Source organism: Vigna unguiculata, chromosome 11 (assembly GCF_004118075.2).
Source record: "Vigna unguiculata cultivar IT97K-499-35 chromosome 11, ASM411807v1, whole genome shotgun sequence".
Taxonomy (NCBI): Eukaryota; Viridiplantae; Streptophyta; class Magnoliopsida; order Fabales; family Fabaceae; genus Vigna; species Vigna unguiculata.
This window is the reverse complement of record NC_040289.1, coordinates 33,257,278-33,271,725: the sequence shown is the minus strand read 5'-3', so window position 1 is coordinate 33,271,725 and position 14,448 is coordinate 33,257,278. Positions and strand designations below refer to the sequence as shown.

The 14,448-nt window shown below is 34.1% G+C and overlaps 2 protein-coding genes across 2 annotated transcripts; both read left to right on the top strand.

Annotated features, from left to right (window-relative positions):
• Nucleotides 1-1,823: 1,823 nt before the first annotated feature.
• On the top strand, nt 1,824-5,706 carry LOC114168132 (vesicle-associated membrane protein 714). Its single transcript, XM_028052863.1, has 4 exons — nt 1,824-2,156; nt 4,138-4,328; nt 5,012-5,175; nt 5,319-5,706. The coding sequence occupies exons 1-4, from the start codon at nt 1,940-1,942 to the stop codon at nt 5,407-5,409; spliced, it is 663 nt and encodes a 220-aa protein (XP_027908664.1). The 5' UTR covers nt 1,824-1,939; the 3' UTR covers nt 5,410-5,706.
• Nucleotides 5,707-9,937: 4,231 nt separating this feature from the next.
• On the top strand, nt 9,938-14,448 carry LOC114168496 (mitochondrial fission protein ELM1-like). The gene is made up of 10 exons (XM_028053336.1): nt 9,938-10,280; nt 11,203-11,441; nt 11,976-12,072; nt 12,819-12,968; nt 13,076-13,202; nt 13,316-13,428; nt 13,523-13,586; nt 13,667-13,760; nt 13,865-13,973; nt 14,107-14,448. Exons 1-10 carry the CDS (start codon nt 10,092-10,094, stop codon nt 14,206-14,208), a joined length of 1,284 nt encoding a protein of 427 aa, XP_027909137.1. The 5' UTR covers nt 9,938-10,091; the 3' UTR covers nt 14,209-14,448.

Below are 14,448 nucleotides of genomic sequence, written 5' to 3'. Positions count from 1 at the left end.
TGAATTTACTAATTAAAAAATATATGTACGTAAGTAAACGAAATTAAATTGTTTTAGGTACATTCAAAAGTGTTTTCTAGTGTTATATCCTCGTATCCCACTTACAAATACAATAAATATAAGAAATATAAGCTAAGAAAAAGATAATTATATGTTAAATATGATTTTTTTTTCTAATTAACTTTAGAATTTTGTTTCTTTTGTCTCTCATTTAATTTAGGGAACTAGGATTATGAAGAGAAAACATTGTACTCATAGTATGCATGGAAAACCAATATATTAGAAGTCATTTTCATTTAACAATAATAAGATTTGTAACCCAATAGTAATATTTAAGTATTTGATATCTATTTGACTTTGAATTTTGGGTGTTGTGTGTTATTAATTGAAAATTTCACATTATTGTTTTTGACATGCACGCTTAAATATGTTTTTAGTTTTTTAATTTTTTGTGATAATTGAATTTTCTTTTTAAACTTAAAATCAATTTAGTCTTTATATTTAGAAATACGTTGATTTAATCATTTTAACAAGATTTTATTAAATTTATTTAACGTTTCAAATGTATTTCATGATATTAGTATTTGAATTATTTACACTATATTTGCCTTCAATGTTAGTTTAGAAACGTATTTGAAATTTTAAATAAATTTAATAAAATTCGGTTAAAATAACTAAATTTACACATTTTTAGAGTTGAATGACTAAATTGAGTTAAAATTTAAAAAAAAGAAACTAATTCACTAAAATATAAAGCCAAAACCATATTTAATATTAATATGTATGCAATAGTTAGTCATTACTTGTGGGAATAAGTTATACCCTAAAGTTATGTTACTTGTTTATACTTATTACAATAAATTAGTATCAAAGTTATCAAATTTTTTTATTACGAATGACAATTATTGGATTTGTTATTCAATAGTTTAATAGGAACATCAACTTGAGAATGTGAGAGGTCCATATATTGATTGTGTTAACTTAACAAAATTTGAAAGTAACACTTTTTAGCAAACAAAAGAAAGTAGCACTTCAAATTTGAAGGTAGGATTGATTATATTTACATTGATCAGAGGACAACACAGTGCATGTTACAAGGAAAATTTAGTATCTTTTATATATATATATATATATATATATATATATATATATATATATATATTTATATATTTATATATATATATATATATATATATATATATATATAATATGCTCATAAAATAAGAAAAATCAAACATATGTAGGTATAATAAAAATAATTATGAGTTTGGTGTTCATGGAATGACAATTTCTCCACTTGTCCGATGAATCATGTAATAATAAAATGTGTTGTGTATAATTAAGAAGACGATGAGTTTGATGTTCATGAAATAATAACTTCTTCAAACAATACTTATATTTTGAGAATAAAATATGGTAACAAAATGTAACAATTATATTTTTATCAAACAAGTTATTATTTATTTAATGTTAAAGTGGAAAAAATAATATGTAAATTAAAAGAGAAAGATAGTTAAATAAATGTTATAGATAATAAATTATAAATTTAGAATTAAAATTAGGGAAAGGTAACGCGCTCACCAAAAGAGAAAATATTTCCTTTATTTATTTTATTTTTATTTTTATATTATGTTAGATTATATAGATAATATAACAGTAATAATAATTAAAAACCATTTACATTTACTTTTTTGTTCTTTGTTTTTTATAAATATATATTTTACTTATAAAATTAGGTTGTGAATGTTTATTCGGTGTAAAAAGAAAAACATTTTCCATAATTAAGTAATAGTAATAGGTACGAATTTCCATTATGAAATTGTAAATGATCTGTTTTGTTAACAATGTTGCTGTGGTAACCAATTAGAAGATCTAGCTAGAGAGAAAGGGAGGAGCAGCAGAGAACGATCTCCCTGTTCTTCTGGATAGCTCTTCGCCGATGGCGATATTCTACGCCTTGGTGGCCAGAGGCACGGTAGTGCTGGCGGAGTTCAGCGCCGTCACCGGTAACACCGGCGCTGTCGCTCGCCGCATCCTTGAGAAGCTTCCGGCGGAGTCCGACTCCAGGCTCTGCTTCTCTCAGGATCGCTACATCTTTCACATACTCCGATCCGACGGCATCACCTACGTCTGTATGGCCAACGACACCTTCGGAAGTGAGTTCTTCTTCTTAATCGTAGTCTTAATTTCATCGTTGTACGATCCGATTCACTTTCTGTTAGAACGTAGGATCTACCTAAGAGACGTGGCGTGTGCTAGATGCTAGTTTGAACTCTTTGTGAGTGAGATGCGTTGTTTTGCTTGGACGAAAATTTCCCCATGACCTATTTTTTTAAAGTCAAAGAAAGCAGAACCGGAATTGAGAACGTGTAGAGAGAAGGAAGAAGTTAAAAACCCTAGGGTTTGACCGGAGAGGAAATAGGCAGGGTTGGCCTTGATATCTTTAATTGTATTGTAGACAATTGTTCTTTAGAACAGAAATTGTTTGGATTTCACTGCTTTTTTGTATAGAAATATTGTGAAATTATTGAAAATCACCAGCGTTGGTCTAGTAATTTGAACAACGTTGTAATTAAAGACTGCAAGCTTGTTTCTTTGTTGGTTCTTCATTGACTTGGAAATTCAACTGTTTTGCTTATTGTTTTTTGTTGAGAGTTGTCTGTAGCTTCTACTGAATATTGAGAACTAACATACTCTTAGTTTGAGTTCCACTGTTGTTCAAGATTTCCTTATACTGACATGTCTGTAACGTGTCGGTTGACAACTAACAATACACCACTTTTAATGCCTCTGAAAGACGCTTTGTAACTGTAGGATTTAGAAATCATGTGAATTTCTTAATGTGATTCAAAACAGACCATCTAATCCCTACTTTTAATAAACGCCATGATGTCAATAAACGCCATGTTGTCAAATATCTTGCCACCCAGACATGATTTAGACTGTTTTTTATGGCCAAGGAACTGAAGAAAGAAATTGAAGAAAATGAGCGAGATTGCATTACTTTAGCTTGTTAAATTAGAGGAAGTCCCGTTGCTGGATAACCATATATACACAAATAGAGAACTCCAAAGGAGTGCAGATTGAACCTTAGCCCAAGTGCCATCTCACGTACTAGTCTTTTACTGCAGCAAATGAACTTTTTCGAAAACCAAGGGCTACCCTTTGTGTTAAGTTTCGTAGTTTGTGTCCTTTTAGCTTCCTCCTGCTTGACAATTCCTAATTTGTATGTACGAATGCGCTCTTAGATCACTAAGAAAATTCAGGCTTTAATAATAGTGCTTCTATGGCAATCCTGATAGGGTCTGTTTTTCAAGTGTTAATAATAGGATATCATCCTCAATGCTTTATTACGTTTTAGAGTACTCTATGTTTTATTGATCTTGAAACTAACCATTAGTCTTTCTGCATGAAAAATTTTACTGCCAATGCCTAAATGGATAGATTTAATGCTATCTCATAAAGGAAGAGGTGGGGTGGGGTTCAATTATGACCCTTTTAACGACATATAACATTCTTCTTTAATGCTATATTGACTTTTGAACTAGAAGACGTTCTCAACAATTCTCCTCTCTTTATCAACTAAGTCCAAATTGTCAGATTTATTCTGAACAAGGAAATGATCAATGATTTCTAAATCTATTGGCAAGCTGTAATGATATGCTTATAATTGATAGAAAAACATATATATAATCGTTTTAAAGGCATATTTGATAATTGGTATAGACTATTTTTGGGGAAATAGTCACATCCTTTTGAAAGCTCTGTGATGAAGCTGACAAAAATAAGTGATTATTCCTCCAAAGAAGCTGAACAAACCACACACTTTAACCTTTTAAGCCTACAATTGATAAATTTACGCCTCTATTTGAGGCTCCACATATCTAAAAACGTTTGTGAGAGAAAATAGATTTTGGTACTGTTTTTCAAAATTCACTACAGACAGTTCCTCAATCTAATCATTACTAGTCAAAGATGCCGATTCCTTTTTATTGTCAACACTGACTTAGGGGATTAATATATAATCTGTGTCAACAATAACTATCACTCAATATTAACCAAACTGTATACTACGATAATGTTACATCTTTGTTTTCAAGTGCTTACTATGATATGACTCATTTTCTCTGTATCCAGGGAGAGTTCCTTTCTCATACTTGGAAGATATCCAAATGAGGTTTATGAAGAACTACAGTAGAGTCGCTAATTATGCACCAGCTTATGCTATGAATGATGAGTTTTCAAGGGTTTTGCATCAGCAAATGGAATTCTTTTCCAGTAATCAGAGTGCCGATACCCTCAATCGTGTGAGGGGTGAAGTTGGTGAGGCAAGTACATTACAAAAAAAAAAAAAATTTGTCCCTCCCTATTTTTGTGTTTCTCCTTTATCCTCTCCCTTTTATTTATATTGCAGTGTAAAAGGGGAGAAATAAAGTTTTAGAATGTGATAGGGGAAGGTGTACTCTGTTTATATGCATCTATACTTTTTGTTGATAATTTTCCCTTTTTCCTAGCTATGGAATGTAAGTGACAGATAGTTTTATCCAACATATGATCTGGTTATGTAACAAGTTACCAATAACTACGGATGTGGTTTGTCGGAGGGACCAAAGAAAAACACAAATATCATATATTTGTTTGTGCCCCACCTTTTTTACTCAACAAAAAATAAACTCCATGACGAGTTATTATATTTGGGATTTATCTTTATAGCAAAGTTGGTTCGCCAAACAGAGGTGGTATTCCTCTTGACTTGGAATGCTCCGGTGCATTTATAAGGTGCTTAAGGAGTGATAGGAAAAAACGCTTATTGGAAAAGTTATCTACCTTTTTCCCTGAAATTGTAGTGTATTAATTGATTTACAAGTATGTTTGAAGAGCATTTGGATTTAGAATGTATATATGCTGTACTTTTATTTATTCTATTGATGTTTCACATTATGTGTCTTGTCTGTTAAGCCCCTTAGTTTCTCATAGTTGGTGATATTCGAACTTTCAATCTATATTACAGATACGCACTATCATGGTGGACAACATTGAAAAAATATTGGAGAGAGGTGACCGGATTGAGCTTCTTGTTGATAAGACAGCAACAATGCAAGACAGTGCATTTCACTTTAGGAAACAGTCGAAGCGCCTTCGAAGAGCTCTTTGGATGAAAAATTTTAAACTACTGTGAGTAAAATTTCTTTCATACGTTACACACAAGAAAATACATTTTGGAAAGTATACATTTTGTATCTGGGATTCAAAAAATTATTTGGATTTAAAGTCATGGGGCTGGGTTTTTTGACTGTATGTTTTTTGGTCTTTGACAGGGCCTTATTGACATTCTTGATTGTTGTTGTTCTTTATTTAATAATCGCGGCTTGTTGTGGAGGCATCTCTTTACCGTCCTGCAGATCCTAATTGTCACCCTGTCAGTTTATTTATTTTCTGAGCTCTGCAAGCATCATAATCGTTCCTGTCAATATGTACATTGGAGGACATTTTAGTATTCCAGAGTCTACGAGCTGAGAGGATAAATTTGATAAAGGACTCAAACGGTTACCTGTATTTTCCTTCTATGTCGTTCCTGGTTCTGTATTATACAAGTTCATACTGCGGCCTGATAAGGTTATCTATGATTATGAAACATCCTTCTGTAAATGTGAATTTTTATTATATTTCATGATCCAAGTTCAATTTCTTTTTTTACGGATTAAATTTAAGTTGAGAATGATTATTTCCCCCATTTAGTTGTGGAAGGTTATAGATTTTCACTGCAATGCTCTGATTTATTACGATAAGATAATCCATTGCCAAAATGATACACACACGGTGTGTATGTGTGTGTAAACTTATGGGTGACGAATGTTGATAAAAGAAATTAAAGCTACTGGAAAGAAGTAAAAATATAGTTGGCAGAAGCAGTCTTCTAGCTTCAGAATAGGCAACAAACTAAAGCATCTGTTGTGATAATTGCTCGGTAAGGTACTGGGATTTGTTTGGCCATATCAAGAATGTCGTCAAATCCATTATGTAGAATGCACTACATTTTGGCTAGGCTACTGGCAGGACGAAACTACAACAGAGACTATTGATGGTGCGACAAAATTGAGTTAGATTCAAAAAATAATGTGTGCCAAATCAAGCATCAGGAAATTCTCTGCGATGATTTGGATGGTCGAAAAAGATGTACAACTTTTGGTGCGAAACGTTTGTCAGGACTTTACCTTTTTAAGTACTATAAACCAATATGACTATCAGAAGTTGTTCATGATATTTTTCCGAAAGTAGTTGATCATCCTTTTATTTGGAAAAGACAGTCTTCATGGATTGCAGGCACTCCCATTTGGGAATTAAGCATTTCCTGGCTAGTTTACAATTCTAGTCTTCCTATATTCTTGTATACATGGCATTCAATTCCAACCAAATATTTCTAAGTGAAACCATTGTTAGACGTCAATATTTATCTTGCATGTAGTTTAAATAGAAAGGAGGATGACTTCGAGTAGGTTTGATATTGTAAAAAATCATTACAAAGTGAACAATCTTTCTCTAAAATATATGTTGGATGATGGCTAGATGGGAGGTTAGGAAATACACCTATGACCATATTTTGTTTAACTGCTGCTCTAGCCTTTGAGAAATTAATTCAGTTGAATGTGAAATAACATGAACCCTGATTCTCAGCCTCTGGCTATTGAGCTATGTTTTACATTATAACAATGATACATCAAGCCTCATTCACTTTAGACATCTATACCCGTTATTATTTCTCTCCATCATTCTCATCCTGTCACATGTTTTGTTTTTCTTTTCTCTTGGTGTAAATTTCTTTTCAAGTTAAATATATTTCTAAATTTTAAGCTATATGATGTAAAATTAGATTTTCTTTTTATTTCAATTTTTTTATAGTTTGATTCCTAACCACGTTAAAGATTTGTTAAACGCGTGAAAATATCAATGTTACATCAGTAAATTTTTAATGCCGTCTAGTCACAGATTACATTCATTTATTTTACTGTTTAGATGAAACTGTATCAAAATTTGAGAAAAAAAAATTAATTTGACATCATAATTTAAAAAAAAAGAACATTTTTATAATGTTTATGTATAATTTCTGTGACTCAGGTTTCCCTTTGATGACAGATGAGGTGAGAACAAAAATATAAATATGATAGATAGATAAGATAATGAGATATGAAGTAAAAGAAAAATGATGAATGTAGTTTAGGTACCTAAATTGTTCCTGTTACAACTAAAAGTAATAAAAGGTGTACCCGTGGCATAGCACAATGTGGCCACCCCTTCCGGGCCTCCCCTCGACAAAAACACCTGTTCACTTCCCGCTTTTTCAGCTACATCAGATGCACTATCTCTTCTATCTATGCATATCCAGTGTTCAATCTTTAGGAATAATAACATCTTCTTTAACCACGACATAAAGCCTCAAACGAAAGAGTGACATAACTTCGTTAACCAAAACTAACAAACAGTCGAAAAAATTTGGAGATGGAATAATGGGAACAAAAGTATCAATAATTTATTTCCATGCATCGGAGACGGGCCTAATGGGGTGGTCAAGCTCCATCAATCAAGACACTGTATAAATAATGAGTGTAGTTTGTACACATTATGCAAGATTCTTGAGTTGATCGAGTCGATAAAAATGAGAAACTGTGGTAACAAACAGTAATGCAGAAGAATCCATTGGTGCCGAGCACAACCATACAGAAGGTCACGGTGGGTTTCAGAGGTGGGTGGTGAAAATGTCGAGGATATTCATGCTTTGGTGGTAGCGTATGAGCTGGTCAGGTTGGTGGAAAACAAGGTACTGCCGGAGGGGCCTTATGCAGTGCCGGATTCTGGTGAGCGACTCCCGGAGCTGGTGCTGATGGATCCTCCGAAGCTCCACGAGATGGTGGTTGTTAAGATGAAGAACGTGGCCGTTGTTGTTGTGGTGGTGGTGTGTAGGAGTGCGGCGAGGACGGTGACTGAGCAGGGTAGGGAGTAGTCTGTGGCGGGTTATGTAATCTTGGAGCTGATCAATGTGGCGGAAGAGCCGCTCCACCTGGTTGCGGCTCTGGGGATGTGGGTGGTAGCGGTGGAGGTGGGTCAGCCAGGTTGACTGGCGGAGATGGCGGAGCAGCAGCGTGATGCGGTGGAGAGGATAAAACGGTGGGCACCCTGAGGCCATAATAAGTAACCAGGGTGGATATGGGATGGTGAGAGATATAGAAGATGAGATGTGGGCATTTAGTGGTGTGAAAGAAAGCATAAATGCAGGAAAAGTAGGAAAAACAAAAGGAGGGTTTGCAGGGTTTGATGGCAGCTTAAGTTGCGGCATGGTGGGTGAAACTAATAATATCTTTCAACGTTTAGGGCTGCGTATATTAATTGGTGAGTTCTACTTTGGTGGCTGATTCATGCAGTGGCGGCTGCAACATGTGTGTGAAAAGTAAGTCTGAAGTATAAAGCATGTGGATTTTCCTCCTGAGTCTCTCATAACCTTCTTTCACACTCACATTCTTCTTCGCTGTAAATTCAACATCTCTGTGGAATCAGTTCACGATTCGGCATGCATCACACACACGCCTGATTCTCGGACGTTAGTCGAATGATATATAGGAAACCCATGCCTCGGTTTACAATGTAATAACATTTATACTTTAAATGTTAACTTCTTTGTTTTGAAAAAATTGTTGTCAAATTTTGAGAGTATTTAAAATTTTTATATTTTTTAATTTAGGTTTTTAGTTATTATTTTTGTGATTTTACTGATTTGTCTTTATATATTAAAAAAATGTGATATGCCACGTAGTTAATATAAAATAATAACCAATTTTTGTTATTTATATCGTTATTGCTGATGTAAATAACGAGGACGATCCTAATTAATAAATATTATATTATTAATTTTAGGGTTAAATATGTTTTTGGTCCCTTAATTTTCAGTGAATTTTGGAATTAGTCCATTTTGAAACTTTGGACCAATTTAGTCCTCCATCTTTTGAAATGCGTGGATTTAGTCCTTTTAATCAAATTTTGTTAAGTTTATTTGACATTTCAAGCGCGTTTCATAATAGTATTTGACTTAACATTAAAGCAAAAATGTGTCAAACAGTATAAACAACTCAAATACAATCCTGAAATGCGTACGAAACATCCAATAAACCAACCAAAATTTTATTAAAAGGACTAAATCCACGTCTTTCGAAAGATCAAGGACTAAATTGGTCAAAAGTTTCAAAATGGACTAATTCCAAAATTTACTAAAAGTTAAGGGACCAAAAACATATTTAACCCTTAATTTTATCATTACTTACTAAAGAATATAGCGTACAAATGTTATTTAATGATATTTATAAATATTTGAGTTTTAATATGGACCTTAACTCAATGCTAAGGTTATATATACTAAGGTGTATAATTATATATATATATATATATTATTTACGTTACTTAATTCATTATTGACATGATAGCCACAACTCGAATATGTCTGATGAACAATATATTTTCAAAATGCATAAAATACATTTTTGGAAAAGATTTTTCGAAATAAGATTTCTGAAATAAACCTTCCGAATGCATATAATGTCTTCCAAATAATGTGTTTCAGAACAAACTTTTTAAGCATATAAAATACGTTCTGAAAAGAATTTTTTAGAACCAGGTTTTTACTGGAACGATGTCTTCCCTGTTCTTTTTTTTTTCTACAGCGGCGGTGACGGTGGAAGCTATTAATAGCGGAGTGGTGTGGTGTAGTAGTAGAGAATGCGGAAATCTTTTCTGATTATTGTAAGTGCAGTTAGTAATTGTTGGGTGCATAAAGCAATGGCTATGAAGCAATAGCCTGCAAACAAAAGAAAGCACTGGGCTTGCAGCCCACCTACTTTTACCTTTCGGTTCACGGGCCTTCACGTTTTGGTTTCGGTTTTTGCCGGGAATGCGTTTTTGTAGGCAAAATCTGCAAACTTCAAAGTTACGACTCTGGCACTGCAGGAATCGGAATTTTTGGTTCGCTTTCTCGAGAAAATTCGTGCTCCGTATTCTTGAACTGAAACTGTGTTCATATTTTGCCGTGTGCGTTTGAAGTCGAGTCGATGAGACGAATTCAGCTTCCGGAGCCGCCGAGCCCTACTGCCCGGAGAGGAACTCCAGACATATTCGAGTCTGGAGTTCACACGTTCGTGCGACGCGCCGTCGTAATCGGCAACGGCTTCGCCGCATCGGAGAATCAGAGCATCGGATTGGTTCGTGCCCTTGGCCTCGCCGATAAGCACGTCTTATATGTAAGAATGCATAACCTTTGATTTTCTTTTTGTTTCTCAGCAACTATTTCTTCGCGGTCCTAGCATGACAACTAAGTATAATTATTTGTCTAGTTTTGAATTTTGCGTTTGACTTGATCGAGAAGTGGCGTGACTGGGGATAACGGTATAACTTTTAGAAAAGTTAGTACCGAAGTTATTGGCTGAAAAACTGCGGCTTTAGTTGTTGTGATCCCTCAAAGTTAAAATTACCAATTCAGTCTCTGATGCCTGCAATTGTTCATTACAGCGAGATTAGTGTTGTGTTGATGACTACTGATAGGGAATAATTGACTAATGGAGGGCAGAATTGGTGGTTTAGGTTACTCTTCTTAATATTGGATGTACAAACTATTCAGGCGTAGAGGAGATAGAATTGTGTAGTTTGAAGATGTGTTGTGGATGAAGTTTCAATGTAGAAATATAAAATGTTGTTAGAGCGTTTTACTTGATTCGCTCAGTAACCCTATGTATTGCATACTGAATTCGTTGCATCATGTGCCTTGTAACATGTTGATTTTAAAGAAGGTATTGTAATAATAATTCAAGCAAATGGATGAATCGCAAACCTGTACAAAGAACATATCTGAACGTACCCATTCTGCATGTTTGTTATCTGTGTTTAAAAGGGAAAGCAAATTATTGAAGTGAAAACAACATCTATATATGGATTTATCTATAAGTAATATTGGGTAATTGGCGTAGTTTAGAAACACGCTAAATTGAGAAAGAAGGGCTATATTTATGAGCTTAATGTTAAGCCTATTGTTAATAATTTTTAGGCATCTAATTTATCTTCTTAACAAAGCATTGGCATTATGTTTTGTCAAGTCATGTTCAAATTGAAAGCACCTCCTAACAGCTGAATGAGTTCACTTATCTTTTTATGACTGGTTTTTGGCAGCGTGTTACCAGACCAAAAGGGGGAATTAATGAGTGGCTTCAATGGCTTCCAGTCTCGCTCCATAAAAAAATAGATTATATAGTAAGAATGATTCAAGGTTATTCTCAGCTTACGTTGAAATCTCAGGAAAAGAAGGTTATGCCTTTACCTTCAGAAAATGGTGTCAGTGCAGGCTTGTTAGCTGTCTTGGAAGCTGATGCAAAGCAGATAGTTAATTTTGCTCGTGAAACTTATGAGAAGTAACTGCCTATTCTTTTGTCTGTAGACTAGTGTTATTGATGTGTGTTATGTTATTTATAGATTGTCAAATAACTGTGTTGTTCATTTCTGGATGGAGACTGATTCAAATGTCTGAGTAACCTTGCCATTAATAATCTTACTTGTTCGGAGCAGTGTACTTCCTTTGAACATTAGAAATATATACCTAATATGATGTGTGATATGAATTATTTGGCAGTGTTTCTCGTAAGTTGTAATAATTATTTTTGTGCAACTAAGACATCTACTAGATTTACAAGATTTCCAGTGCATTAATGTTAAGACATGCTTTTGTCTTCCCGTTGTGGTGCTCAGGATAAAACGTAATCTTGTGACTTGTTATTTAACTTCCTGTGCAAATCTCAGTATTCTGATTTTGATATTGATGTAATACGAGTCTCTCAATTCATGTTTTTTGACTTTCTCGTAGCATTCTTTAGCACTTTCTTGTATCATCATCTGCAACTGATTCTTCAGCCATTTACAAAAAATGACATGATTGATATTTTATCCAGGGAGGGACCATTGTTGGTTGTTGCATGTGGAAGAGACACCATTTCTACTGCAAGTTCCATAAAACGCTTAGCATCTGAGAATGTTTTTGTCGTTCAGGTTTGCAGACTTCATGTATATTAATCTTTAATTTAATTTTGTAAGATGTCTTGTAAATTATGCAAGCTTTTAGTTTGTACATTAAAATTTGGAAGAACAACTTATAACGTGACCATGTTTTAATGAAGGTAATCAATATTATTTCAGTGGCATCAATGCTAAATAAGTGCATGTCTGGGCAAGGATGTATTAGGCATGACCGCTATAGTTTGGTTGGTTTTGCAATAATGAAGTGAGATAAAACTAGGTTCAATGGTTTAAATTAACGAAGAATGGAATTAAGCTGGTGATTGATGAAAGAGGGAATTGTGAATGCAATAGTTTTATGATTTCTTTCCCTTATGAACTCTTATTCAGTCTACTTTATTTTCTTTACTTTATGTATCACATTCAAGGTTTTAAAATTATAGTTGTGGGCTTGTTTGTGGGAGCATTCTGTCATTTCAGGTTGATTTTAGTCGCGATGTAGTTTGTAACTTCAAAGTGATGATTTCTACAACCACACTTGCATGATTACATCATCCATGTAGTTAACAATTTAAAACCTTGTTATGTTGCTTCCAAATGTGGGCTTTATATTGTATATATGTTAGTGTCTATCACCTGGTCAAAATTTCGTTGCCTATGGTGCATTGTTATTTATCATTCTTGTATTTTGCTTTGATGTTCCTTACTGTGTAAGATGTAAAAGCATATGCTCTGATTTCTTATCTTGGTCTGTCTGATTGTATTTGTCTCATGACCAGATACAACATCCAAGGTCACTTTTGAATAGGTTTGACATGGTAATTACACCTAAGCATGATTATTATCCTTTGACTCCAGAAGGACAAAAACAAATTCCTCGGTTTCTTCGAAGTTGGATAACTCCACGTGATCCTCCAGATAGTCATGTGGTATGCATATTGTACTTATGTTAGACAGTAAATAGCTTTTTACTTTGATGTTGGTTGGTTACTGTCAATTTCTGAATGAGGATTCTTATGTGGAATTGTATGTTCAGGTTCTTACTATGGGGGCGTTACATCAAGTAGATTTCAGTTCAATACGTAGTGCTGCTGCTACTTGGCATGACGAGTTTTCACATGTTCCGAGGCCCTTGCTTGTGGTTAACATCGGAGGACCAACAAGTAATTTCTATTGTAAATTTGATTATTTGAAATGTCATCAAGACCTAGAGAGGAAGGATTTTCTGTGTGGCTAAAAATTTGGGGGTATTGACTGATGTCCACAATTGATTTAGGGAACTGTCGATATGGTGTAGACCTTGCCAAGCAGTTAGCAGTTTCTTTGGTCAGTGTTCTAGCTAGTTGTGGCAGTGTTAGGATATCCTTTTCGGAGAGGACACCAGAGAAGGTAAAGTCCTTCATTCCTCGTAACTTCTTAGAATAATAACACCCACCAACTTGTCCATCTCTTCATACTACTTCTCTCTTCGGTGTTTAAACAGGTGTCCAATATCATAGTAAAAGAACTTGGGAATAACCCAAAAGTTTATATTTGTGATGGGCAAGGTAAATATATGTTCCAGTTTCAATTCCAACATTTAAAATTTGGTTCAACAGATAAACTTAGACAGTAACACAACTTTCAGGACCTGACCTGCACATGGGCCATTTAGCTTGGGCAGACTCATTTGTTGTCACTGCAGATTCCGTTAGCATGATAAGTGAAGCTTGCAGCACTGGGTATGCATGTATAAGTATTTCTATTATTAGAATAGTAATGTTTCTATTTAATTGCTCTTGTTAAAAGTATTTAATGTTACCAAATTATTTTGTTCTATCCCCAGGAAGCCTGTTTATGTAATGGGCGTTGAGCGATGCAGATGGAAGTTCAATGAATTTCACAAATCTTTGAAAGAGATGGGAGTTGTTCGTCCTTTTACAGGTTCCGAGGATGTAAGTTATAATAGTGATTTTTGTATCAAACATAAGGGTTGAAGATTATTGTGGAAAGATTTCTTGTCTGGAATCACTCTTGTTGTCAAAGGTGTTTATTTTGTAATGGGTATATATTTTACTTAAATTTCAGATATCAGAAAGTTGGAGTTATCCACCCCTTTCCGATACTGCTGATGCCGCCAAAAAGGTTCATGAAGCGCTTGCTGCCCGAGGGTGGAAATTGAAGGTATAGAAATGCAGTTGGAAGTTGACAATATACTTTTTGAGGAATTTTTTTTGTCTAATGGGTTAACCATTTTGTTTGATTGGACGATATTGTTGTTACATAATATTTTATTCATACCATGAACAGGAAATACATATGGTATGCATGTAATCATTATCACCATAGCAATTTTGAATGTGTCATGTAAAGTAAACACATGTTTTTCCATTTTAAAGAATGAGGCAAATAAAAAATGCATTTAAAGAA